Source organism: Natator depressus, chromosome 7 (assembly GCF_965152275.1).
Source record: "Natator depressus isolate rNatDep1 chromosome 7, rNatDep2.hap1, whole genome shotgun sequence".
NCBI lineage: Eukaryota > Metazoa > Chordata > Testudines > Cheloniidae > Natator > Natator depressus.
Window position 1 is genome coordinate 123,740,354 of NC_134240.1, and position 27,941 is coordinate 123,768,294.

Genomic DNA, 27,941 nt, shown 5'->3' on the forward strand with positions numbered 1-27,941 from the left:
CGTGGGGACAGAGACATTGTGGGATTGTCGCTGAAAGACTGTTTTAGCCAGCACAGATAATGCAGCTCCTACCCTGGCATTGTGCTGGTAGAAGTATGTCAGTGTGGGTGCAGAAAGGCTGGGTTTTGCCTGTTTGCATCAATTTTGCTTGGGTCCAATCCAAACCTGTGGCAATAAAAAGCAATTTCTGTCAACAAAACTTTGCAGTGTAGACCACACCCGAGTGTGGCAGAGATTAAAAGCCTAAACCCTGCCTGGGCCATATTATGGGGCACCTATAGCTGCACCATAGTTAAGGCTGCAACATGGTTTCTCCTTCAAGCTGAATTCTGCATTAGCTTTAAAACCCACCCCCACAATTAAATTGGCTTGAAAACTGGTGTGGTTGTTCGGGAGCCTGGGGTAGAGGTTGGGTGTAAATGTATCAAATCCCAAGTGTCACAGAGCCCCCGAACCTGTGCGATGCCCAAGCTTTTAACCTGTCCCCTTGGGGGAACCTTTTCAGTGAGCCTGACCCCCAAAGTGTCCCCCTAGTCCTTCAGGGTGGGCTCCAGCACTCCTGCTTCACCTGATGAGCTCTGCCCAGCCCGTCCAACAGAGAGAGACTCTTGGTCAGGGACTTTTACACCCTTTAGGGAGCAACGCACCCCAGCAAGTAGCTGCAGTGACACCAGGCAGTCCTTTCGAAACAGAGCAGGAATTATTAGTCAACTGGAACACGGCACCGGGAAGTCCTTAGGTTAGCGCAGAACAGCGAAGGCTAAGACATTACCCATCCTGGCCAAGCCAGGGCTCCACCTTGCCAAGCTGCTATTGAATCTATGTTTGGTTCTCACCCTCTTTGTCAAGCCCAGGTGAGAGCTGCTTAGTCTTTCCCAAAGCCGGCTGTTATGCCTCTTCTGTAACCTCTAGCTTCCTTGTTTTCCCACTGAGCCTTGCTGAGCTCATATGCACCACATGCCTGAGTTTCCCATTGTTTTCTCAGTCAGTCCTTTAACAATTCAGTCATTCCACCCCACACAGTTAGGTGACCCAACACCTCATCTCCTGCTCTGCCCAAGCAAGTTTAACCCTTCTGCAACCACTGGGTAGCAATGCAAAGTACAGAGGGAAACTGAGGCACACATAGGATTCATAAAAATATCACAGAAAATTGCCATTTTGCCACACCAGATTAAGCAATGCAAAGTGTAACCTCACCCACATGGCAACAAATGAACTTGGCAGTCAGCAGGATCTTGATTAAGCAATAAAAGTGATGACACTGAATTGCCAAGCAGCTCCCCTAAGCAAATGGAGCTTATCTGCTTGGTTTCCAAGATGGGGCCTGGGCCACCACCCAGCATATATATGCTCAGCACAGCTGCTGTCACATCACACCCATGCATGTGTGAGAGCAGGTAACCTGGGGAGCATTTCTAAAACTCAACCATCTCAAGAGAATAAGGGTGCGAACAGTGACCAAATAACTCAAGGGGACTCTCCCTGGGACAAACCTTGCTCAGATTAATCCACCTCCAAGACACAGAAAGACACAGAGAGCAGCAGGCCTTGAACTAGACAGAAAGCCTAATCGCAGTTGCTCTTCCAGCACCATAGACTCATCAGAAAGATGAACCCAAATGACCAGACGGGGAGGTCTTGGGAAAGGAAGCACTAAGCCACATGGACAGCAAGAATTCCTTCAGTGATATATACACACAGCAAACTCTGACAGAGTTAAACCTCAGTGTTTATTAAGCAATAAAAGGCTCACCAGACCTGTTAAACTTTAATTGGCTTAATTTTAATTGGTCTGTTCTTTACAAGAGATACAAATCCAGGGCCCGATCCTGCCACTCTCACATGAGCAGTCCCTATGGGATTAAGTGGGATGTGAGTGAGACATAGGCCTATGAGTTTAGATGGTGCACAGGCCTCATGCTGCTCAGGGACGAATTGCAGCCACAGTTCTTAACCTCTGAACAGACACCAGTGTGCAGCAGTGGCCTTTCAAACATGAACAAAGGATTTAAGTGAATGGCTGCAGGTTTTCACCCTCCATGTGTGTTTGTATCTGGCGGTGTCTGCCAGCAGGGGCCCAGCTGCAGCGCTCCCATCTAACAAACAGTAAAATGTGATTGATTGGAGATTTTCCTTCAGAGGAGGAATAGCTTTACTCTCCTTTAATAGTCCATAATTCCAGGGCTGTATTGGGCAGTGGGGGGACTCTGGGAGGCCTGGATGGTCGTCGTGCACGAAAGATGCCCTATAGAAACAGCAGCATCAGTCCTTGGCCCAGGCACTTCCTATCCGGCATTGGCTCAGACACAGTGTGACCTTTGCCCACTCCTGTGATTTGGCTCCCAATTCAGCTTGATGTGTCAGGTCTGCCTGAATTTCAGAGGTCCCAGCCTGCACTGGAATACAGTTGTATTTTATCTTGTATGTACTTTTCCCTTTGAAGTTTAGATCTACCAAACGTCCCTGACTATAAATGATCCATCACCCCGTGGTTCTGGCATGAACTGCTCTTGCTCTGTGAAATGCTGAGTGTTCCCTTCAGTGGAGGCTCACAGGTGACCAGTGCCCCTTCAGATCAGATCCAGAGATCTCACCCTCAACAAAATATTTTTTCTGGCTAATAGTTCATTTTGGGGTGTATTCTCAAACCATTAGTCACTGCAAATGTCTCCAAACAAAAAATAAATTAGCCAATCTGAGAAGGGAGGAAAATTCGCTCCAGAGACAAATGGGAATGTTTTCCTGGTATTCATGCTCAATTAAATAGAAAAGAAAACATTAATAGTAAGTTTTCCCAGGAAATACAAAAAACGTGATCCCTTGGGGCAAATCCAGGCCCCTCCTCCCCGGCCTGAGCGGTTCCCATGGCAGTAGAAGCAGTGGGGTTACTTGGCACATATGGGGCGGCTAGAGGCAGGGATCACTCAGAGTAACTACTCCTGCCTGGTGCAGAGCCTCGCTAAATACAAGCTCCCTGCTTGGCTCAGCCCAGGGGATAGCTGGGAGCAAGGCATCAGAGTCAGGGGAAGGCAGGGGAGGGTGGAGCCAGGACATCTATTACTTGGCCAATCTTCCCATCTTTCCCTCCACCCAGGGGCCTCCTTCAGGCTACAGCAGCCTCCATGGAGCAGCTCCACAACCACTCTGTGACCTGGGCAAGGACTCCTTGTCTCCCCTCCCTCCATCCCACCAGGCTGCTGGGACCAGGTGCTGGGGCAGAGGATTTGCCCCTGAATGGCTAGTGGGGACCATCGACTTTTTAGATGCAGTTTTGTTCTCAAACAGTAGAGTTCCATTTAAAACCATTTTTTGTGAACAAAAAAATCAGAAAAAAATTGAAATTAAAATTTCCTGAAAGAAAATCCAGGTTTTTTTTAAGTGTTTGAAATTTGTTGTTCCAAAACAGTGAAAGAATCCCAACTTTCTTTCAGTTTTTCAGTCTCCCCCTGCTCCCCACATCCCATCCCAGAAAGGGGAAGGATCAAAATATTAGAGCAGAAAAAAAAAACCCTTTTCCTCCTCTTTTTACTTCTTATTGGAAAAGTGTGAAAAAAATAAAATGTGAGTTGTCTCACATGTTGCCCTCCCAAACACACACACACACACACACACACACACTTTAGCAGTGGAAAAAAGGGAGAAATGTCAAAATAAAAGTAAAAAAATTTTTCCCTTGCTTCCCTCTCCCTCCCCTTCCACCTTGCTCCCCACTGGAAAAGTGTGAAGAAAAGTTGTTTTTTAATTGTCCCACTTGTGTGTTTTTCCTCCTTGGGGTAAAAAGGGGTGGGAGGGGATTTTACAAAGAGTGGGAAAGGGAAAAATCATTCCTGAAAATTTTTAAAAAATTGTTTATTTCAAAATATTTAATTTCCATTTGTTTCATGGGAAAATGGGACAGGCAGGAGTGAACCATTTCAAACGAAACCCAGATACGCTCTGCCCCAACCCCCAACGCTCCCTCCCAGGGCCTGCGACGAAAGTTTTGTCACAGGCGGAGGACAATGGTGCAGCCGGTTGTCCCTGGAGCCGCACGTGTTGTGCTGTGATAGTGTCTAACAAGGTTGGCTATCTACGGCTTGAACCCAAAGCCGTTCCTAAACCCCAGGTCTTCGCTGTTTATACGGGCTGTTCTGCTCGTCCGTTTGCCTCCATGGCAAGCGCATCGAAGAGGATTTCTGCACTCAGCCACTGAGGCGTGGGGGGCTATGACCTGCTGCGGAGTAAGTCCGCTGGAATGCCTTGGTGAGAAAGCGCGATTTGCGATGTGTTACTCGACCGCTACTCGACGTGCTGGGCAAGTGCGCCGTTCAAAACACACAGCTGAACTGATCCACCAACGAGAGGGAATCTCTCCTGGTTAATTCAACGAGCCCCGTGACAGCCTTGGACCAAGGGCGAGCAGGAATATCCCATGGTGTCAATGGCTCCTTTGCGCTCTGTGCCTGTTACAAATTTCCCACTTGGATACCGGGTCTTCGCGGGCAGCGTTCAGACCTCCCCAGACCTCAGGTTCCGTCTCTGGACTTCCCCTAGCCCGGATGGGTGCTGTGGACGGGGTTTGGCATTTCTCACCTAATGCCCTGTAGTGTGATGATCTCACCTCTTTCTACACAACCCCGTGTCCGCAGAACTTTAATTTCCCCAGCCCCTGTAAGCCTTGCTTCGGTGTCCCCTTCCCCAAGCCCTCCTTCTAGAAATACTGTCAGGCTGCTCCTTGTCGTTCTCATTGCAGCGTCTCCCGTGCCCTCTTCCGCCCATCCCTGGCGCCAACAAACCAAGGCACAGAGAAGGAGCCATTCTCTGGCTCTGGGCGTGGGCTTCGCACCGATGCACCGAGCCGCGGTGGCTTTAAGGACTGCAACTCCGTGGCACGCCAGCTGTCAGAATTGAAGACGGGTCGTTGTCCAGGCCTGGCAGGCTCGCCCGCGGTGACAGCCCATCCTAATGCCCTTAAAGGCTGGGCCCTTACAAAAGCCTTTCTCCTGCCAATTGGCGGGCAAAGACTGAGTGTTGGGTGACAGCCTGACATGGCCAGAGAAGCCTCGTTGCCCGGGAGGTTAGTGTCAGCTCCTGCCAGAGCTACTGGAACTGGGGATGCTGCTGCACCCCCTGGCTTGGAGCGGTTTGCATCATACCCAGCGCTTACAGTCTGGTTCAATGGCTCTCAGCCTCCCCCCACACACCCTGCTCCAGTCTCTGCTGTGCACCTGGCTGCTGGTCATTGTCAGCTCATTGTCAGCCCAAAGGCACCGCGGCCCTGCCCGCTCCCCCCGAGAAGCCCAGAACGTCCCTCGGCCCTGGAGAGGCGCCCGGGCAAGGCCGGGGACCCACTCTGCAGGGGCCCACCTAGTGACTGCTCTAGGGATGGAGGGTGCCGGCCGGCACCTCTCTCCGGCTCCCGCCCTTGGCCCAAAACCTCAGCCTGGCCCCTGCGGCCAAGGGCGGGGGCAAGAAAGGGCCCGGGGGAGAATCATTCACAAACCAGGGAGGGCGAACATCGACCGGAGCCGCGGCCGCGGCGGCTCCACACCCCCACCTCAGACAGGCCCTTGGGGGCGATCGCCTGCTCCGGTGGGCAGCACATCCAGGCTGTGGCCAGCCAACCGCTCCCGGGGAGCACATGGGGGGCGTCCCAGTGCTGAGCGCTCTCCAGCAGCCGGGCGAGGCGCCCTCCAGACAGTGCCCCACACCCGGACTCTCCTGGGGCTGGGGCGCCCCACACGGCGCTGGCGGCACTGCGCTGCGGGCGGAGCACAGCACTCGGGGCTGAGCCCGCCGCGAACCGGGCCGGGGAACTGGGCCCCGCGCTGCGTTCGCTCGGGACAACTCCAGGCGACCCAGGACGCAGCTGGAAATTATGGGAGCTGCTTCCGCTGAGGCCTGCAAAGACCGTTAGGGGCGCTGAGCCTGTGGGTGCGGAGCAAGGAGCCGGTCCCGCCGCAGCCAGGGGCTGGTTCCGCTCCCAGGGAGAGCCCGGCTGGGCCCAGGCCCAGCCCTAGAGATCGTGGGGGCCGAGCGCGAGTGAGGCACAAACCCTGCGGCTCCGCGCCGCAGCCAATTAAATATGCAGATGAGCTCGAACCGGCAGTACTGCTGGCTGATTGGCGGAGCCGCCGCGCACTAGCCCTCTGGCTGCTAGGTCTGCATCGGGCTGGGGCAGGTGCCGGTGAAGCGCCGGCGGCGGGATGCCCGGAACTCGGAGTCCCGCGTCCTGCGCCCGGATTCTCCGGGCTGCGCCGAGCGCTGTGGGGAAGGGAAGGAGGGAGTCGGCGCGCAGGAATGGGGCGGAGGGGCTGGAACCCCTCGCTGCCCGGGTCAGAGCAGGGGGCAGGGAGAGGGACCGACCCCTGGGAGGCTTCGGGGCACGTGGCGAAGGGGCACAGCGGGAGCTGGGTTTCCCCTGCTGGGGAGAGACAGGGCCCCCCATCGGGGTGGGGTGTCAAGGTCCCGGCTGTAGCCACCCCTTTCTCACCCATGGAGGCAGCTGCGCGCTGGGGTCCCGGAGCTCGCCGGAGAAAGGGAAGCGCCGTTTGGGGGCGTCCCAGGGACCCCGGTCCCTGCGGTTCCCACATAAATCAGCTGGCCAGAGCCCGTGGGAAGGGCCCATTTGTCATCGGGCCGCGGCTGACAGAGAACGAGAAACAGACGGGCCCTGAGATAAACGCTGGAGCGGGAGCGTTTACACAAGGGCAGGCTCTGTGTAAATAGAGCTGGCGCGGGGGCAGCGTCGGGCAGAGGCGGGGAAAACGGGCCTGGCCGGGTACCCGCAGCAGCCCCCTGCCGGGCGTCACCCTGGAGGGGCCCTGTGGGTCCCGGTCGGCGCACGGCGCCGTCCGGGATGGCGACACACGCCCCGGGATGGGCGCAGAAGGCAGGAGAGCTGCTGTCCGATGCCTGGGTCCCGGGGCCCCTTCCCGCAGTCTGCGCCCCGAGGGGTCGGGCGGGTCCATCGCAGGCAAGTCTTCGCCCTGGGATGTAACGAACACGAGGGGAGCGCTAGGGTCAGGCCGGGGCGCAAAGGCGGGGCTCCCCCGCAGCTCTCCCGGCCGTCACACCAGGCGCCCCCTTTTCCTCTATCCCACACGTTAGTCTCAGCTGCGGGTTTCTGCTCCAGTCCCTGAGGCTCCGTGCGAGCCCGCGGGGCTCCGGGAGCTGCTGTCAGCGCCCAGCGGCGGCTCCGTGGCGCGCACACCCCGGTTTGGCCGCGGGGCTCACCCTGCCTGGCAGGCGCCGCCCCTGGGTGTCACTCGCACATGGGCCGCCGGCCTCTTATGCGGGAGCCCAGCCGGGACAGGACTGGAGGCAGATGAGCCGCGCCTGAAGAGAGACACGGCCCTGGCCCTCAGCCCGGTGTTGCTCCGGCTAGAGCCCCCTCTGGATTTCCTCCTGCCGCCCGGGTCCCCGTAGCCGAGGGCGGCGGTCGGGATTACGGGACAATGAGGCGGCTCTGCTGTGTCCCGCCGGCCGGGACAGGCGAAGATCAAAGGCCCCGGGCCGTAGCTGGAGACAGCCCGGGATTAATGTTTGTTTGTTTACAGCCATTAGCGCGGGGCCTCCCAGCAGCACTCAGCCCCCAGGCACTAATGGAGCAATTAGCAACCCCGCCTGGGAGCGCCCATCTCCCGGCCAGCGGGCCCTGTAGCCGGGCCGTGCCGGAGGGGCGCCGGCCTGCCAACCCGGCACCCTGAGCCCCGGGCTCCTGCAGGAAGGGAAACGTTTTCCTCTCGGCGCCAGCGCCTCCCCCGAGGTCTCCAGCGCCTCCGCTGCTGGGCGGGCCTCCCCCCGGGCTGTTTGCTAGGTCTTGGCTCCGGGCGCAGCATCCGCAGAGCGAGGGCCATCCATTACAATAATCCCCTGTCTAAACAGAGCGGAGAAGCGGCTGGGACAACAAGGCCGCGCTGTAAACAGAGCGCAGCGGGCGCCGCTAATGATATAAATAAAATAACCATTAATAGCGCAGCCATCCCTCAGCCCCTGGCCCAGCAGGCGGGGAAAGCCCCGGGGCCAAACTGCCCGGAGCAAGAAACCCACCTGCTGGTCCCCACAGCCAGGGACACGCCCAACACTGGGACCCCCAACTTCCTTTATTGGCAAGCCAGCCGCCCTCCCTCCCACCCTCATAGAATTGGAAGGAACCTCAGGAGGTCATGTAGTCCAACCCCCTGCTCAAAGCAGGACCAGTCCCCAATTTTTGCCCCAGATCCCTAAATGGCCCCCTCAAGGATTGAACTCACAACCCTGCGTTTAGCAGGCCAACGCTCAAACCACTGAGCTCTCCCTCCCCACTAGTTCCACAGAGCTCCCTATATTGCCTCAGCCAGAGCCCCTGTCAACGGGCCTCCAGCAACATTTCACTGGCGCAGCGACTCTCCATTGCGCCCAAGCGCAGCGCAGGGGCACCCAGCGCCCTGGGGGTTTATCAATTAATTGTGCAGGGACCAGTAGTGGCCCGGGAAGCGGAGCCCAGCCTGGGGGGCGCTGCGCTCACACGCAGGCCCACTGCCCCTGCCCCACCGAGGCAAGGCAGAGGCTAGAGAGGAAACACACGCGGGGGGTGGGGGTCCCCAGGTGAGTGGCAGAGCCCGGAACAGACTCCGCCACGCCTGCGCCCGGCCGGACCCAGCTGCCTCTGGGAGGGTTCGTGCCATGGGTCCACCTTCCTTCGGCTCCCGAGCGCTGGCGCAGCCCCGGTCCCAGCCCTTGTCCCTCCCCACGCGGGCCCTGTGCGCGCTCCAAGGACCCTAACACCGGCGCTGTGCTCCGGCCCAGCCCAAAGCCGTGAGGCGTGGTCAGGCCGGCGTCTGCGGCACCCCGGCTCGGCCTCCGGTCTTTCCCTGCAGCACGTTACCCTGCGGCTCCCCGCAGCCGGGGATCGCCCACAGCGGCACTGCCCACCTGCGGGCTGCGCTCCCTCAGCCGTTGGGCTGCCCCCTGCGCTCACACCCCTTTCGGGCCAGGCACGCTAGCAGCCTAAGGGAGCGTGTGCAGGATCCGGCCCCTGCCTGGGATTCGGGGCGGCAGCAGGGGATTCGGGGCCCGGGCCCGGGCTCATGTGACTCCCCCGGGCTGTATCCTCCCCCCAGTGCCGCGCTCCCTTTCCCTTATTTGGGCGTTTTGGGGAATCGGGCCGGGCGGGATTTCCAATAAGGCCAACAACTCTTGGGCAAGGAAGAGCAGCCGCGGCGGGTATTTCCCCTGGGCCCGTGTGTGCGGGGGCTGCCCGCAGCCCTCGGGGCTGGAGTGCCTGCGGCGTCCCAGCCCCTTTCCCCGGGGGCCGGGTCCCTAGGCACGTTGGGCAGAAAGGGAAGCCCCCGGCTCTAGACCGGCCCGGCCTTCCCGCCGCCGCGCTCGGGCCCGAGTAAATCGCAGTTTTTTATCCCACTTTTCACTCCCGGGGGGAAAAGACACCCCTAGCCGGCGGAGCAAACTCCTGTCCCGGCTGGGCCCGACCCGCCAGCGCCGCCGCTCCGGGGGGACGGCTCCCGGGTGGAAGGAACTAAAATCCCCGCCCCGGGCTCAGCCGCCTCTGCGTCGCCAGCCACGGCCGGGCACAAGCCCCGAGGGAGGCGGGTAGGACCCGGCCTTGGTGGAGCCCCCTGCGATGACCCCACGGCGGGAGCAATCGGGCCCGGGGAGCAACGGCTGCTGCTGGATCGAGCTGAATGAACCGGCTCTCCGGGAGATCGCGGCAGGACGCTTCCGCCACCGCGGGAGGCTCGTTTGCTCGGATCCGTGCCCCCATGGATCCGCCCAACCCCGTGCACAGCCCACCCCAGTGGGTCCCTACAGTCCGCCCTCGGTCTTTCAGCACACGCGGACCCGCCGTCTGTTCCCTCCCCCCCCCCCCCCCCCCGTGCGTCTATGCAGCTCGCCCCATTGCTGCAGTCTCGGGCCTTGGACAGAGGAGTCCCTCCCTCGCCGGGTCAGTCACTCCCTGCCAGCGAGCTCCCGGGCCGGCCCGGGCCCCGCCGCCAGCTGCTGCGATGTAGGGTTCTAAGAATAGCGGCCCTCAACAGCCGAGGTCGCAGGGATCCGTCCAGCCGGGCCCGCACCCGCTGAACCAGCTCGGAGCGGATCCATCCAGTCCCTCCACTCGCTCTGCACCCAGCCGAATCAGACTGCCCCGGCGCTAGGGGAAGTGGGTCCCTGCTGGGGAAACAGCCCGCGGGCTCGACCCACAGACCCGTCAGGGCCCAGAGGGAAACTCCATCAACCCTGAGCCGCCTGCGCCGCCCGCTCTAGCAGGGCCTGGGTGTGGGGTGGATGCCAGAGGGGAGCGAAGGGGGGCAGGGCGCTGCCAGGAGGAGGCGGGTGAAACGCCGGGGCAGGAGCCCCCGTCCAGGGCTTCCCCAGCGGTGTCCACGGGGTGCGAGGCCTGCCCCAGGCTGGGCAGCCGGGCGGATTGTAACAGCGTTAATATCGACACTAACCGACTGCAGCGTCTGCCCACCTGGAGCCGCCTGGCCCGGGCAGAGCAGCGTTCGGCTGCCCAGCCACGACGGGTAGCTGGGGGCGGATTTAAGCTAAACCCTGATAAAAACCAGGAAGGTTAAAGTGAGCAGCGGCTGGGGGACGCGAGAGAGTCACTGGGCTGCTGGGCCAAGCCGGGACAGCCCCATGCCCAGAACAGGGTGCGGGGCCGGTCAGCGGAAAGGCCCGCGCTCGGTGAGATCCGCGCGGCCTGCGAACAGGCCTGGCGCGGAGGAGGGTGATTTTAACCCCCCCTGTTCTCCCCGCGCCGCTGCTTCCTGGCGGAACCCGAGCGCCCGCAGAGCCGCCAGATTTCTGCCTTTGCACCAAAACAGCGTTCTGGGCTGGATGCGTCCCGCGGTCAACCCCTCCTGGATGCGCCGGGCTTGGGAACAGGGAGGTGGGCCTCCGTGGGACTCCTACGCAGTCCCGGCTGGGCCCAGAACCAGGCTCAGGGATGCAGGCCTTGTGCGGGGAGTAGGCCCCAGCCTCCCCGGACCAGGCTCTAGGGGCTGCGGGGGAGCTGAGGGCCCAAGAGGCCGAGCAACCTTCTGGGTTCCAGGCCAGGAACCGCCCGGCGCGGGCCCGAGCGTGGCTATGGTGCCATTGATCGGGGCTACAGGGGAGACGGGAGCGTATGGGCGATAGGCCGCGGGAAGGGCTCACCCCGTGCAGGGGCTATGGACCCCCAAAGGCAGAGTCCCAGCGCGCAGCGCAGCCACGGGGAAGGAACGCGCCCCCCGCCTTTGCCAGGCTCCCCTTGCCAAGGCCCGTGAAGATTCCTCCCCACGCCGAGTGTCGGGGGAATGAGCCGCCCCCGAGGACAAACCGGCCGGGGGTCGCTGCGGTGAAAGACTCCCGGACCCCGCAGGGCCGTGATCCCGCCGGGGAAGTCCGGAAGCTTCGGGAGAACACGCGCGGGAGCCCTGGGGGCCAGGGCACTTGGGAGGCCACGGGGTGCGGGGGGGGGGGCTCCTGTGCATCCTTCACACCCAGACAGCTTGACACCGGCGCCCGCTCCACCCTGCTTGCGGCTCCTGCGCTTACCCAGGCCGGGGCCTCTGCGCCAGCTGCAATCGCAACCGAACCTCCCCCCTTGCCTCGCAGCCCGGGGACCCCGCAAGGCTCGGGGAGGCGGCTCGGGGCGCTCGGGCCTTTCCAGGCCGCCTAACTGCGGAGCGCGGGGCGGCTGCCTTTCCCTCGGGCCTGCTCAGATCAGCACGGCCCTGCGGGAACACCCGGAGCCTCACCGGCCCTTGCCGGATTCCCCGCGAAACCCTGGCCCCACAGAAGTCACTGGGGGGCAGCGGGGCCGGGATTTCACCCCTAGGAGCCGCAACCTCCAAAGCTGTGCGGCGCTCAGCAGCCAGCCCCGGGCCGATGTTAACAGCCAGGGGGGCCCGATCCGGGTGGAGGCGGCCAAGGCAGAGGGAGCGGCTCCCAGGCCGAAATCGGGCCCCCATGTAGGCCCTGCCACTGCCCCGGGGCGGCGGGGTGGGTGAGCTCGCCGCGGCAGGGAACGCCGTGGAACGACGCTGTGAACGCCCGGCTCTCTCCCGCGGAGCCGGGAGCAGTCGGTGCCCTCCGGCGGCGCGGTGCAGGGGAGCTGGCGGCAGCCGCCCGGCAAGTATCGAATTCATTTGAAATGTGCGATTGATAATGATCATCTGCCAGCCGGGCGGTGTGTAATAACGATCAGCCCCTCTCCGCCCGCTACCGCAGCGAAATGTCTCTCGCGGAAATTGTTATCGATCGGTTCTTGCACCCAAATGTTTTCGGCGGAAATTATAAATTATAGTCAGTTATTGTATCGAAATCTTTTAGATCTAGATTAGTGATAATTATTAGCGATAATCCCCGGGTCCGAGTCGCACGGGCCAGGGCGGCGGCGCCGCAGGAATTAAATTCGGTTTAACTTTTACACGTAAATAAACCGCAGAACTGCTCCGGCTGCGGCGAGTTTCTTTGCCCACAAACACCGAGCGGGGCCTGCGGCTGGGGCGCGGGAACCACGGGGAAGAATCGGGAAATAACCAAACACCCGGTGGAGAAAGAAAACTGGACCCGAACCCTGCGGAACCCGCCGCCGGGTCGGGCTGGCGCGATTCGCCTCCCCGAGTGCCTGGGGTGAAGCGCGGAAGCCAGAGCGCCGGGGGGCCGGGAAGCCCCCAGAGCAGCCCCCGAGTGCGCCGGGTACTCACGCGACCTGCGGTCCGTGCTCCGGTCCGCCGGCGCCACGGGATCCGCTTTCGGCGTCCCCGTTTCGATTCGCACGGGCCTGCGGAGCAACACAATTGTTCGTTAAAACGAAATATCCCCGCTGTCACTGTCCCCCCTTCGCTTTTCCCTTTTGTTTTCCTGGAAGCGGCTGCCCTTCCCCGCATATACCGAAATCTCCCAGCGACAGGGTCCCGGGCCCGCCGCCTCCCAGTCGGGCCGCCAGGAAGAGACTGTTTTCTTCCTAAAAATCTGTAGACATCGGTGGATTGACTGGACAGCTGGGTTCCTCGTTCCCCGTTTTCGGGCCTTTCTTCCCCGGCTGCCTCCAAAGGGCGCCAGGATCGGACCCGTGGCCGGGGCCGCGGAGCGCGGGTTATCGGCCCCTCGCCGCGATAATTCACAGGAGGGTTCGCTGCGGGGAGATAATTATTTTCAGCACCCCCCTTTGCAGGCAGCCTCCCTGCCGGGCTGTCCCCCCTTTGCCTCGATCTCCCCTCGACGCCGCGACACGCTCTCGCTTCCCCGGGCGTGTGTAGAACGAAAACGAACGACACTGCTGTGTCCTGGGCCGTCCCGGGCTTTCCCTGCAGAGCTCGGCTCGTTTGGGGTTTTCCTTTGCAGCTCTGGATCTGACTTCCCAGACAGAGCCCGGCCCGCGCCGGCAGCAGAGATCGGTGCTGGGTCTGGGTCTCCTGCCCTGCTCTGAATTGCAGCGTCCACAGTCGTATGGACTCTCTGGGCCGATCCTGATCTCACGGCAGCGCAGACGGCGGAGTTCGGCCAGATCCTCCTCTGATGTAAACCAGCAGAGCTCCATGAAAGACAATGGAGCCCGGCCAATTCACAGCAGCTGAGAGCGCAGGCCCAGGGGCGGCCTGGGGAGTTTGCCACTAACTTCAGTGGAGCCCAGAGTTTACCCTTTATTTTCAAAAAACTCTCCTCTGTCCGTTTCGCAGCTTCAGTCTCCTGGAGGCAATAGGGGGGCTCCCAGGTGGGAATCTCGTCGGGGATCCCCCAGCTCCTGCAGGCCCTCGCCTGCCTGGGAACCCACTGCGGCCCCAGGGCTGTTGCTCCTGAGAGCAGCGCCAGGCGCGTTCCAGGCAGGGGGCATGGTGGCCCCCTTCTCCGGAGGCAGGCCCAGGAGAGAACCCCTCGGGCGGGGAGAAGGGGTGCGGGGCAGGACAGAAATCGGCACAGGCCCGGGGCAGTACCGCCCGCCGCCCGTAGGAGCTGCTCAGTGAGACTTCTGGCTACTTTCCAGTGGGACCCTAGGCCGGGAGAGGGCAGGGGTTTGTTCTCTCACAGCGATTCCCTTGGGTAGACCTGTCCGGAGACCCCCGCGCACCATCCCGCGCTCCCCGGGCCTCTGAGCGCTCCCCGGGCCCGGCGCAAGCTGTGTGATGTGCCTACCTACCTACATGTACTTAGCATTGACATGAGCACCGGCTTTGTCCAGGGCACCCCTGGGATCCGCACAGCTGGGGCTCCCTGACCCCCACACACCGTCCCGCAGCCTCTGCCCAGCCAGGTGGGTGCCAGGCCCGGTCTGGCGCGCTCCTGGGAGCAGCCTCCCCCAGCCTCCCTTTAAGACATTGCTATTTCTGGCAGGGCAGCCGGATCTCGGGCCGGGGCTCAAGGGGCCGGCTCAGCCACCCCCACCCTCCAATGGGGAGGCTGCCCACAGGGCCCCGGCCCCTCCTCGCCGTGACGTGCTGGCCCGGGGCAGAGGAGGCTCGCGAGCCCTTGGCTGGTCCCCGCAGAGGCTGTAACAAAACGCAGACCCCCAGCGCCGGGCTAATGGAGGCAACTTAGCCAGGAGCAGGCGCGGCCCCTCGTTTATCAGCGCGCGGCGCTGCCTGCTCCCCCGCCCAGGGCGCTGCGCCCCCCCAGCACCCCGGAGCGCCGCCGGGCCCTGCGCAGGGCGCTGCACCGCCCCCAGGGTCTATTGGCTGTTCGCGCTGCCCCGATGATGTTACCGAGCCCCGTCACCTCCACCCCCTTCTCTGTCAAAGACATCCTCAACCTGGAGCAGCCGGAGCCGCACTATGGACTCCCGCTGCACCAGCACCTGGAGCAGCAGTTCCACTCGGCAGCCTGCCTGCTGGCGGCCGGCGACGGCTCCCGCTTCTCCGACGGGGAGGAAGAGGAGGAGGAGGAGAAGCTGTCCTATCTGAGCTCCATGGCCGCGGCGGAGAGCCAAGGGGACGTGGGGCTCTCCCCGGAAAACTACGTGCACGCGGTGCTGCGGGGCTCCTGTGAGCCCAGTGGCCCGGGAGAAGAGCTGGAGCGCGCCGCGGATCGGGACCCCAGTGAGTATGGGGGCCGCGACCCCGCGGCCGCGCTGTTCACAATGCGGTGCGAACCCGGCGCGGGGCAGGGGCAAGGGACCCCTGCAACTTCCCCCCACCCATCATCACCCCACGGCAGGGCTCGGGACTTTGGGTCAGCCGCGGCACCCGCTGTCCCCATCCGCCCCATAGCGCTTCTCCACCGCTGCCGCCCCCAGCAGGAGTGAAGTCGGAGTCCGCCCCGCGCGGGTCTTCTCCCGAGTTTCTCCCCCCTGCCCGCAGAAGGCAGGTCCGTGGGCTGGGGGTCACCGCGGTGCCCGGGTGCTGACGGGAGGGCAGCGGGGCGGGCAGGCTCTGTTCCGATTGACCCTGGCGCTGCACCGCGCTGTGACAGGAACAATAACCCGCGGGGCGAGCCCCGGCCCCGGCAGCCCCCCGCAAGCAGAGGCGGCCCCGGGACTGAACTCGCCGAAGTGGCGCCCGAATCCGACCCGCGCCCCGTTCTCGGGAGCCGGGAACTCGCCCACCCCAGGCAGGGTGGGGGAACGGGGTCGCTGGGCGCAGAGCGGGCCCGCTCCTGCTCCGGGAGGCTGCTCGGAGGGGCAGAACCGGGCCCGGCGGAGACGCGGGAGGGTCCCGGCCCCGCGGTGGGCCCAGGCCTCGGGCGAGGAAGGGGGAGGAGACAGGCGAATGGATCTGGCGGCTCCCGCTGCTCCGGGGTGCGTGAGGGGAAGCGGGTGGGTGCCGGGAAAGAACAGAGGCCGCACCCCGCCTTGTCCCCATACGGCGTGCAGGGATGTCAGCCTAGCGCGGGAGTGTCTTGCTCTTTGCCTTCCGGCCTGAGTCCGGCATGCGAGGGATGAGTTCGGGGAGGCCGGCGCTTAGCCTGGAGCGCAGACTCTCCCACAAACTGCCCCGCTGCCCGAGGGGGCTCGGACCCGCCAGGGACCTGCTTTCCCGGCCAGCAGTGAGGGGCCAGAACCCCTGAGCAGAGCCGGGCCCTGTAACCCCCTCTGTTCTCTGCACTCACACCGGGGCTGGAACTCGGGGCGGGGGAGGGCTGTCAGACCCCATGGCTTGGAGTGGTTTCCACCATATACAGGGTTTACAGTATGGGTCAATGGTTTTCAGCACCCCCTGTACACACTGCTCTAGCCCCCTGCTCACACACACCAGCTGGGATTCTGCAGAGGCATGAAATGTGACGCAGCCCAGGGAGTGCACACCCAGCTCGGGGCCCTGAAATACTGCACAGCCCTGGCCACACACACAGAGCTGGGGGGTGAATCACCCCCACACACAGCCGCCCAGTACCTACAGCAACACCGTGATCACACACACACACACACAGCCACCCAGTACCTACAGCAACACCGCGATCACACACACACACACACACACACACACACAGCCACCCTGTGCATACAGCAACACCGCGATCACACACACACACACACAGCCACCCTGTGCATACAGCAACACCGTGATCACACACACACACACACAGCCACCCAGTACCTACAGCAACACCGCGATCACACACACACACACACACACACACACACAGCCACCCTGTGCATACAGCAACACCGCGATCGCACAGGCAGGCACTGAAATACACACCACTGTGCACTCGTGCAAGCACTCACCAGACCATCACACCCCCCAGGACATCCCGCACAAACACACACTCGGCTCCCCTCGCACCGGCAGGCCACAGTCCAGCCCCCGCCCGGCCGCGGCCTGGGCCCGGGGCGCTGGCTGGGCCGAGGCCGGCTCCGCACCGGGGCTGTTCTCAGGCCATGTGCCCAGCGGCGCGCACCAGGCTCGCGGCGCGAAGTCGGGCCGGGGCGGCCCCCTGGGCGAGGCCCGCTCCCCTGCCCCGGCCCTAACCCTGCCTCTCCCCTGAGCAGAGCGCTGCGCCCTGAAGCCGCCGGCGGGCGCCGCGGCGAAGCCGGAGGAGGCGGAGAGGCCGAAGCCGCGGAGCCGCAGGAAGCCCCGCGTTCTCTTCTCGCAGGCGCAGGTCTTCGAGCTGGAGCGGCGCTTCAAGCAGCAGCGCTACCTGTCGGCGCCGGAGCGCGAGCACCTGGCCAGCAGCCTCAAGCTCACCTCCACGCAGGTGAAGATCTGGTTCCAGAACCGGCGCTACAAGTGCAAGCGGCAGCGGCAGGACAAGTCGCTGGAGCTGGGCCCCGCGCCGCCGCCGCCGCGCCGGGTGGCCGTGCCGGTGCTGGTGCGGGACGGCAAGCCGTGCCTCGGGGGCTCGCCGGGCTACGCCTCGCCCTACAACGCGCCCTACTCCTACAGCGGCTTCCCGGCCTACGGATACGGCAACTCGGCCGCCTACAACGCCAGCTACGGCTGCAGCTACCCCGCGGGCGGCGCGGGCGGGCAGCCCGGCTGCAGCCCCGGCGCGGGCGCGGGGCCCTTCGTGAACGTGGGCAACCTGGGCGCGTTCGGCGGCGCGGCCCAGCCCCTGCACCAGGGGCCCGCGGGGCCCTCCTGCAGCCAGGGCGCTCTGCAGGGGATCCGGGCCTGGTAGCCGCGCGGGGCGGCGGACACTCTGGGCCAGGAGGGAGCCTGGTGGCCCCGGGGAAGGACAGGGAACCGCGCCGCCCCCGGCTGGTGCCCGAAGGCTGCTCGCTGGAGGCAGACTGGAGCCCAGCGCAGCTCTCCGCGCCGCTTCGCTCAGGGCGGGAGCTGCAAACACCGGCTAGCGCGATGGCCCAGCCTCCTCCCAGGCGGGGCAACTGAGGGCCGCTGCGCTCCGCGGAGCCCCAGTCCCGGCCCCTCCGTGCCCCTGGCGGGGGCGGGGGACCGGCGCAGCAGCTGTTGGGGCCGCAGGGCAGAAGGGGGCTCGGCCCAAAGCCTGTCCGATCCCCCACGGCGGCCGGGGATGGGAACGCGTCCCCCGGCTCTGGGTGGCTCGGCTGCCGGGCTGGGCATGGAGCTGGAATCCCCGCACCGTCCAAGCAGCTTCGCTTGTAAAAAGCCAAAGTGTCGGGGTCTGGGGGAGGCAGCCGCGCGGAGAGCCGGGCCCCTGTATCTACTCTGTATCCGCTGTAAGTGCCAGCCCGCGCAGGGGCGAGGGACTTAATAAACCAGGTGCAATAGCCCCCGCGCCTCATTGTTAGCGGCCCGGGAGCCCGTGGCCTCGGGCAGGGACCGAAGCGGACAGCGGGCGGGGGATTTCCGTTCGCCCCAGCCCACGGGATGTTGTACGTTAGGGGTGAAGCCCCGGCCCCGTTGGAGTCAATGGGAGATTTGCCCTTGTTCCCAGCCAGCCCCCATGGGGGTCTCCCCGGCTCGGCGCTGCCGGGTCCCTGTGCTCCGCTGCCCCGCGCCCAGGCCTCGGCTGAGCACTGGACGAGCTGGGGAGCGCCGAGCCCTGCTTTGTGCCGGCGGCTTCACCGCGGGTGCGGAGAGGCGAGTCCCTTGTACAAAACCGGCTACCACCCCGCCCAGCCCCGGAGCCAGCGGCGGGGCTGCTCAGGGCAGTCGCCCTGGGGGCGGCCAGTTGTGGGAAGCCGATCCCCGGGCTGATGCAGGGGGACGCGGGGCCGGGGAGACCCTGGGCTCGGGGGCGGCGCTGTAATCCCCTTGTCCCGCAGGGGCCAGGCAGCCCGGCCCGCTCGGCGGATTGTGAGCGTGCCAAGGCGCTGAATGGGGAGCCGCGGCGCAGAGCCGGGCCATTGTGGCCGCCGGGCCGGCGCTGAAAGGAGCCGCCGGGGAAGGTGGCGAGAATAGGCGCTTATTGGATTCGGGAACAAAAGGTGTGGCAGGGAGGCGAGGGACAAAGGGGCCCAGGCGCCGAGATTGACGGGCCGCTCGGCCCCCCGCTGGGGCCCGGGCACGGCGCTTTATGCGCGCAGGATGAGAAACGTGCTGGGTTTTGTTCCCCTTTCTGTGAGCGCAGGGGGAGAGGAGGGGGGTCCGCGGGGCGCGCTGATTAGGGGCGGCCCGGCCGGGCAGCCTCAATGCCGGGTCATTATTGCTACAAGTTTAGCAATTTCGCTGGGGCAGCGGGGGAGGGGCCCCAGGGCCTGCCGCGGCGGGCTGTGGGGACCGGGAGCACGGGCGCAGGGGACCGGGCTGAGAGGGGGATGGGACTGGGGGGAAGGGGGAGAAGCTGCCCCAGCTCCGGGTCGGTTCCGAGGCGTTTGAGCCGCTTCCTGAATGTAAAAGTCTGAAACCTGGGGCGGGGAGAGGGGCAGGGACCCAGCCCGGAACCCAGCCCCAGAGAGCGACCCCGGAGGGGGGGCAGGGACCCGTCCTGCTCCGCTAGGAGTCACTGGGGGTCCGGGGGCTTGGACCTGCCCCCCACAGGCACCGCGGGAGCGTCCCGCGGACCTGGGCGCAGTACCCAGGCTCTGAGTCCGGGGCGCTCGCTGGGCCGGGGGTGCGAGAATGAGAGTGAGCAGCGGAGAAAGTGTCTGGGGTGGGGGCAGGTGGGCGGGCTGCGGAAATGGGCTGGCGGAGGAGGTTGGGGGGGTCGGCAGGGTGGGTAGGAGCGGGGGGCTGAATGTCGGGGGGGCGGGGGATGGTGTTGGGGGCTGGCTGTGGGGGAATGTGGTGTCGGGGGGCTATGGGGCATGGGGTGCGGTGGGTCTGAGGGTGGCGTTGGGGGATGGGTCGATGTGAGGACTGGGCAGGGGTAGAGGGTCGGGGCGCCGGCGGGCAGGGGGGTGGGACTGGGCGGGGGGAGGGTCACCGCAGATCAGAAGGGGTTCAGGTGGATTTCTAGTTGCGCGCCCTCTGAGGGGGAGCCCGAGCTGGAGGGTCGCCGCGGCTTCCTGCGGCTGTCGGAGCGCGGGCTGGGCCCGGGCGGGGCTCTGCCCGGGCCAGGGGTACCGGCCTGGGGCGTCCTCGCGGGCTCCAGCCCGGCCGGGAGCAGCCGCTGGCTGGAAGCGACCCCGGCCCGGGGCCACCCACTGAGAAGCCGGGGGTGGGGGGGACCGGCAGCTCTGGGAAGGGCCCGTCTCGATGGAACTGTTGCCCCCCCCCCATCCCGAGGCCGGATGAGGGCAAAGGTGCTGGGGCCAGGACACCTGGGGTCTCCTCCCGGCTCCCACCACCACCCGTCTGGCGCTGGGGGGCAGGAGAAGGGGTCCCGGGCCCCAGAGGCAGAGGATGCCTGCACTGCTGCGGGCGTGGCTCGCAGTCAGAATCCAGCCTCGGGTCAGGCCAGAGCCAGCGGGTGGGGATGGAGAGCACGGGTCTGTAACGTGCCCCTCACCGTGGTATCGCAGCCTCAGCAACAGGCTGGGTACAGTTCAGCCCTGCCTGTGGGGTCGGTCCCTCCCTCCTGCTCCAGCTTCTGCTGACAGGTTCGCTTGAGCCTGGGGTGGTGCCAGCTCCCCTGGCCCCGCGGAGCCCATAACGAATCCAGACAGGAACTCCTGGGTGAGATTCCCGTTCCCGTGGTGCTGGTCAGAGGCATGAGCGGATGGGTAACTAAAGGCTTGGGTGCTATGGAACCCAAGTGACTCAAATGGAGACCACCTGGATTTGGCTGTGTGCCATACCTAACTGACACCTGCTGATTTTAGCTATAAACCCATTTGAAGGCACTTTTGCTCCCTGTGTGAATTAAATCAGGTTTGATTTGATTTTTGTTTTTAAAGAAAACCAGTAACAGAGTCCATCCTGTAGCTAGATTTGAACCCTGAACCCTTAGATCCACAGCTCCTACTCTGTGCCACTTGACCTAAAGAAGTAATTTTTCTTTTAATTGGGCTGGTTACAGGGGTAGTAACACACGCCCGGCTACTGAGTTACACAACTATTTGCCAGACAGCAGAAAGCTATTGGAGAAGAGAAATCCTGGATTCTGTTCCTGGGGTTTAGAACATAGTTGGGCTTCTGTGACTAGTCATGTAGGGGTTAGAGCAGTGATGGGTTACAGACCGGCCAGCCAACTGCCAGGATTTGCAGCACAGTACTAGACACAGCAGATGGTAGTGGTGAGGGATACATTCATGGTCTTCTGGTACCCAGCTCAGTGCACCATCCCCGAGCCTCCAGGTATGTGGAGAGAAATCAATCATTACTCTCCCCAGTAGCACCTAGAGGTGTCAGCCAAGACTGGGGCCCCTGGTGCCACATAGGAAGTGACAGGATCTGCCCTAAAGAGCTTTCAGTTTAAACAGACCAAGAGTAGGAGGGAAAACAGGCCCAGAGAGGGGAAGTGACTTGCCAATGGTCACACGGCAGCTCAATAGCAGAGCTGGGAATAGCTCCAGATGCCCAGTCCCATGCACCATCCCCTGGGAGACAGCATCTCACATTACCACCCCTAACACCGGGGGGTGCTCACCATAGTCCCTAGTCACCTGGCAAGGCAGGTCTATAGGGAGGAGACACACTTTGTTAATGAAGACCAGGGAGGATTGTGAGATTTGGAGAGATTCAGCCAGGTGGCAAACTCCAACCTCGTGCACACCTGTGCAGGCCCACTAGGGTCCGGGGGAGTGGGCAGCGTGAGGGCCGACTCTAGCCCCAAATTAGGTAACTGGACAGATTAAATTCACGGAAAACAAGTGCCAGGCAAGGCCTGTTGGGACTGGTTAAACTCCCATGCTGCACTGATGGGTTCAGAATGAGCGGTAACCCGCACAGAGAATGGGCTGGGTGTGGTCAGGACTGGGTGTATGAAGGTGACTGCTCAATGCTTAGCAGTGGTCAGAATGCTTAGGTGCAGACTGGGCTGACAAGGGGACAGAAAATAATGTGGAAATCACTGCAGTGCTCCTGCACACACAGATGTTCTCGGTGCCCTAAACCTCTGACTGCCAGGAGCTGGGACTGGTACAGGGGATGGATCACATGACATTGCCCTGTTCTGTTCATTCCCTCTGGGGCACCTGGCCCTGGCCACTGTCAGAGACAGGACACTGGGCTGGATGGACCATGGGTCTGACCCAGTCTGGCTGCTCTTATGATATTAGTCCTCAGCTGGTGACCTCAGCTCAAAAAGGAAAAAAATCTAGAGGAGGAACCAACAGTAGCGGCTAGAGATGGGGAAAGGCCATGTGCAGATTGAGGGGAGGACTAGCTATCTGGGGAGAAGAGCCATGGCCAAAGGAAATGAATGCATGGCCTAAAGAAGAGAAAACCAGCCCATCTCCTAGTCACCTTGCCCCTCAATCATGGGGGCACTTCAGAAAGGCAGCACGTTATTACAGTTCTACACAAGATAATACTTTTAAAAGTCAACATGTAATTAATTTGTGGCACTGCATGATCCCAGCGAGACCTATAATTCAGAATAGCCCAGAAAGGGATTAGACTGAAGAGGTGGGGGAGGGAGGTGCAGAAAGAGAGACTTGAAGGGCAAAGGTCATGATTTGTGTTTGTTCCTGAAAGAGCCACAGGCTCTAATTTGGGAGCCAGAAAGGGAAGGTGCTGACGGATTTTGGACAGGGCTTAAACTTAAACACACTGGTCTAAAAACAATACAATGACCTGAAGCAAACAAGAGGGAGAGGAGACGCCAGGCCTGGGGCAGGGGCTCAAATTCGGGCTGTGTCCTGAGACAATTCCACGTTTAATGATGGCCTACAGACCAGGGAACAGACTGTGGCTCAGGACTTTCCTCCATCCACAGCAGAGCTCCCAGCAGTGCCAACAGGAGTTTACATAAAACCCAAGGGGAGAATCCAGCCCTTAGCTGGTTTGTCCCCCAGGGCCTTATTGTCACCTTCAGCATCACCCAGCGGGGCAGTCTGCTGCCTTGGGCCACTGCTAGTTCTGCCCTGGTTTGCTTTTCTTCCCCATCCTTCTTCCTCTCTTCCTCTCCTTCCTTGCTGCTACACCTCCCCTCCTTCCTTCCCGTGGCAATTCCCACAGTCTGCTACAATTACCAGCAGGGAAATAGTTAATACTAACCGGTATCCCCCTTGCCCTTGAGCAGGAGCACCCAGTAAGATCAACAGGGCCCTGGGAGTTCTGTCCTTTCAGAGCCATTGTTCCAGGCTGTCTGCAGACTCGGGGAGACACTGCAGCACTGGGGTCATACAGCACATGGCTGGACCTGGTCCTGGAAGGGCTGCCACAGCGGGGTGAGCGCTCCACTCCTGCTTTGCGCCCTTGGTGCCAAGCAAAGCTTCCCCCCACCCCGCTCCTGCTGCCCTGGGCCCTGATGCTGGCTGGGGTTGCTCCTCTCCAGTGAAGTCATAGAATCATAGAATATCAGGGTTGGAAGGGACCTCAGGAGGTCATCTAGTCCAACCCCCTGCTCAAAGCAGGACCAATCCCCAACTAAATCATCCCAGCCAGGGCTTTGTCAAGCCTGATCTTAAAAACTTCTAAGGAAGGAGATTCTACCACCTCCCTAGGTAACGCATTCCAGTGTTTCACCACCCTCCTAGTGAAAAAGTTTTTCCTGATACCCAACCTAAACCTCCCCCACTGCAACTTGAGACCATTACTCCTTGTTCTGTCATCTGCCACCACTGAGAACAGTCTAGATCCATCCTCTTTGGAACCCCCTTTCAGATAGTTGAAAGCAGCTATCAGATCCCCCCTCATTCTTCTCTTCCGCAGACTAAACAATCCCAGTTCCCTCAGCCTCTCCTGATAAGTCATGTGCTCTAGACCCCTAATCATTTTTCAGAGTTGCAGCCGTGTTAGTCTGTATCTGCAAAAAGAAAAGGAAAGTGCCACAAGTACTCGTTTTCTTTTTTCTAATCATTTTTGTTGCCCTTCGCTGGACTCTCTCCAATTTATCCACATCCTTCTTGTAGTGTGGGGCCCAAAACTGGACACAGTACTCCAGATGAGGCCTCACCAGTGTCGAATAGAGGGGAACGATCACGTCCCTCGATCTGCTGGCAGTGCCCCTACTTATACAGTGTCTGCACCACTGCGCCCCTGGACAGCCAAGCCCTGGCCCCTGGCTCACTGGAACCACTGGGCAGAGCAAGCCGGGCAGAGCCCGCTTGGGACGGAGCTGGAAGGGACCTGGGTCCGAATGAAACCAAGTGCAGCGGTCTGGCCACACCCAGGGAGCTGGGGACACCAGCCGGCGGCCAGGGAGACCCACACAGCACCGCCTGGTGCCACACATTGCAGTGGCTCCTGACCCCACCCAGGAGCCACTCCATGCTGCCCAGCTGCCGGGCTGTTCTGATGCATCGGGGCCGGGGCTCTCCTGCTTTGCCCTCCATGAGCCCAGGTGCTGCTCCCTGGGGAACGGAGTGAGCTCCGGCCAGCAGCCCCCTCGCCGGGCCCAGGGTCCAGAGGTTGGTTCAGGCTGGCCAATGGGGGGAGGAGCACGGAATGGGGCACACACACCAACAAGCAGGAAGGGGGCTGACCCCTAATGGGGCACAGACCTCCCACCCCCCAGCCCTAGGGCATTGTACAGTGAAGTGCTTGCTGGGAACGGTACCCCTTCCTCGCAGCCTCGGGCCATAGGTCACTGTTGGAGGCTGACCTGTACTGGGGCTGCCTCTTGACAAACCCTAAGCACCCCCTTGGAAAGTCCCTGTGCCCTCCCCTGCAGCTGCCTTCAAACGGAGCAGGTCAGTTTAAGTCCCTTTTGTAATTGCGATGACCTAGTCCCTCTGCAGACCAGACTCTCAAAGGCAGCCAGTGCTCCTGGAGGGATGGTGAGGAAACCCGCCACAGAGGGGCGGGAAGGAAAGTGAGTAATAAATCCAAGTTCAGTGGCACTTTGGTGTCTAAACCCAAGACTTAGCACCAAGTCTGGAGTGCCGGTGTCTAAGCACCTTCATGGTTCCCACCCTTGACCCTGCCTCTCTGTTCTCACCCTGAGCGCTGCTCCCTTGCTGGGCTCTCGGCTTTGTTTAATACCCTCTGTAATTGGCATGACAAGCCCCTTACTCAGCTCTGGGGTGGAAACATGGACAGGTGTCATGATGAATAATGCTTTTATTAACGACTCAGTACTGAGGACATGCTCGGCCCTGAACAATCCGCAAACCCAGACAGCGCCTGCCTCAAAGTGCTTATGATCTTAGCAGCCTCCTCTCAGTGCAATAATTAATGCTAGGCTGTGGCCCCAGGGCGTTAATTGGGTTGCAAAGCCAAGCACCTGCTTAAGTACTGCACCATTGTCACCAGGGGGAGCTGTTTCATTACTGGCGGAGACAGTGGGCCCAACTCTCCACTACCTGGGGCCTTCTGTGGTCATTTGCACTAGTGCAAAGTGCATGTGAAAGCTAGCGAATCAGACCGGTGACCAGTGACTTCACACAGGTGTCAATGACTCCAAAGGGCACCAGGCGAGGGACAACAGGAGTTTGCTTCCTCCTAGCACCTGAGTTCTCAGCAACACGGACCCTTCCATGATGCTAGCTGACAGGTGTACTTAGGGGGCAGAGCATCTCCCACATCAGCATTTTGGGGCCATGTTCTCCTAGATGAGCTGACTGCAGCATTTCTTCAGGCTCCCACCCTGGGTGAAAGCTGGAGCCCATGGTAATGTGCGAGGCGTCAGAACCAGAACAGACCAGCTGTGCTGAGCTAATCAGCTTCAGCACTCGCCCAGGGTGGGACACTGGTTTGGTCTCTGCCAAGGAAAAATCCATGGATCAGCCTCATTTAAAACAAAAATCTGACTCAGCCTCAACCCGGTCTTCAGTTTCATGGTAAACACAAATCCGTCCTGGCTCCTAGGGCCCCTTTAAAATGGCTCCATTCAGCACTCACGACAGAGATAGACTGAGAGTGTGGTTAAATTCAGGGACAACCTATCAATGCTCCTAACTCCCAAGCCCCTGTGCCTTTAGGCCAGTCCTGGCTGCCTCTCCGGCCCACCAGTTCTGCTGATGCTCCTGAGTCCTGACCTGTAGCCCAGCCCTGAGCTCCTCTCACAGCTCTGCTGATGCCCCTTAGTCCCGTTCTGCAACACCCCCATGCTATTCCAGTCCTGGGCTCTCCACACAACTGTATATTAAATGAAGGGAGTCCAGGAAAGCTGGCTGTATTTTAAAGAAGCTTCATTGAGGGAGCAGGAACAAACCATCCCAATGTGCAGAAAGAATAGCAAATATGGCAGGAGACCAGCTTGGCTTAACAGTGAAATCTTCGGTGAGCTTAAATTCAAAAAGAAAGCTTACAAGAAGTGGAAACTTGGACAGATGACTGGGGGGAGTATAAAAATATTGCTCGAGCATGCAGGGGTGAAATCAGGAAGGCCAAAACACAACTGGAGTTGCAACTGGCAAGGGATGTGAAGGGTAACAAGAAGGGTTTCTACAGGTATGTTAGCACCAAGAAGGTGGTCAGGGAAAGTGTGGGCCCCTTACTGAATGGGGGAGGCAACCTAGTGACAGATGATGTGGAAAAAGCTGAAGTACTCAATGCTTTTTTTTGCCTCGGTCTTCACAGACAAGGTCAGGTCACAGACTGCTGCACCGGGCAGCACAGCATGGGGAGGAGGTGAGCAGCCCTCAGTGGTGAAAGAACAGGTTCAGGACTATTTAGAAAAGCTGGACATGCACAAGTCCATGGGTCCAGATCTAATGCATCCGAGGGTGCTGAGGGAATTGGCGGCTGTGATTGCAGAGCCATTGGCCATTATCTTTGAAAACTTGTGGTGATCGGGGGAGGTCCCGGACAACTGGAAAAAAGGCAAATATAGTGCCAATCTTTAAAAAAGGAAAGAAGGAGAACCCAGGAAACTACAGACCGGTCAGCCACACCTCTGTCCCTGGAAAAAACATGGAGCAGGTCCTCAAGGAAACCATTTTGAAGCACTTGGAGGAGAGGAAGGTGATCAGGAAGAGTCAACATGGATTCACCAAGGGCAAGTCATGCCTGACCAACCTGATTGCTTTCTGTGATGAGATAACTGGCTCTGTGGATATGGGGAAAGCGGTGGACGTGATATATCTGGACTTTAGCAAACCTTTTGATACGGTCTCCCACAGTATTCTTGCCAGCAAGTTAAGAAAGTATGGATTGGATGAATGGACTATAAGGTGGATAGAAAGCTGGCTAGATTGTCGGGCTCAATGGATAGTGATCAACGGCTCAATGTCTAGTTGGCAGCCAGTATCAAGCGGAGTGCCCCAGGGGCAGTCCTGGGGCTGGTTTTGTTCAGCATCTTCACTAATGATCTGGATGATGGGATGGATTGCACCCTCAGCAAGTTCGTGGATATCACTAAGATAGGGGGAGAGGTAGATACACTGGAAGGTAGGGATAGGGTCCAGAGTGACCTAAACAAATTGGAGGATTGGGCCAAAAGAAATCTGATGAGGTTCAACAAGGACAAATGCAGAGTCCTGCACTTAGGACGGAAGAATCCCATGCCCTGCTACAGGCTGGGGACCGACTGGCTAAGCAGCAGTTCTGCAGAAAAGGACCTGGGGATTACAGTGGATGAGATATGAGTCAGCAGTGTGCCCTTGTTGCCAAGAAGGCTAATGGCATATTGGGCTGCATTAGTAGGAGCATTGCCAGCAGATCGAGGGAAGTGATTATTCCCCTCTATTCAGCACTGGTGAAGCCACATCTGGAATACTGTGTCCAGTTTTGGGCCCCCCACTACAGAAAGGATGTGGACAAATTGGAGAGAGTCCAATGGAGGGCAATGAAAATGATCAGCGGGTTGAGGCACAAGACTTATGAGGAGAGGCTGAGGGAATTGGGCTTATTTAGTCTGCAGAAGAGAAGAGTGAGGGGGGATTTGATAGCAGACTTCAACTACCTGAAGGGGGGTTCCAAAGAGGATGGAGCTTGGCTGTTCTCAGTGGTGGCAGATGACAGAATAAGAAACAATGGTCTCAAGTTGCAGTGGGGAAGGTCTAGGTTGGATATTAGGAAACACAATTTCACTAGGACTGTGGTGAAGCACTGGAATGCGTTACCTAGGGAGGTGGTGAAATCTCCATCCTTAGAGGTTTTTAAGGTCTGGCTTGACAAAGCCCTTGCTGGGATGATTTAGTTGGGGTTGGTCCTGCTTTGAGCGCGGGATAGGAGCAGATGACC

General features: G+C 60.8%; 1 protein-coding gene across 1 annotated transcript; it reads left to right on the top strand.

Annotated features, from left to right (window-relative positions):
- The first annotated feature begins 14,659 nt into the window (after window positions 1–14,659).
- On the top strand, window positions 14,660–18,072 carry NKX2-3 (NK2 homeobox 3). Its single transcript, XM_074960084.1, has 2 exons — window positions 14,660–15,002; window positions 16,895–18,072. The coding sequence occupies exons 1-2, from the start codon at window positions 14,660–14,662 to the stop codon at window positions 17,521–17,523; spliced, it is 972 nt and encodes a 323-aa protein (XP_074816185.1). The 3' UTR covers window positions 17,524–18,072.
- Window positions 18,073–27,941: the final 9,869 nt, after the last annotated feature.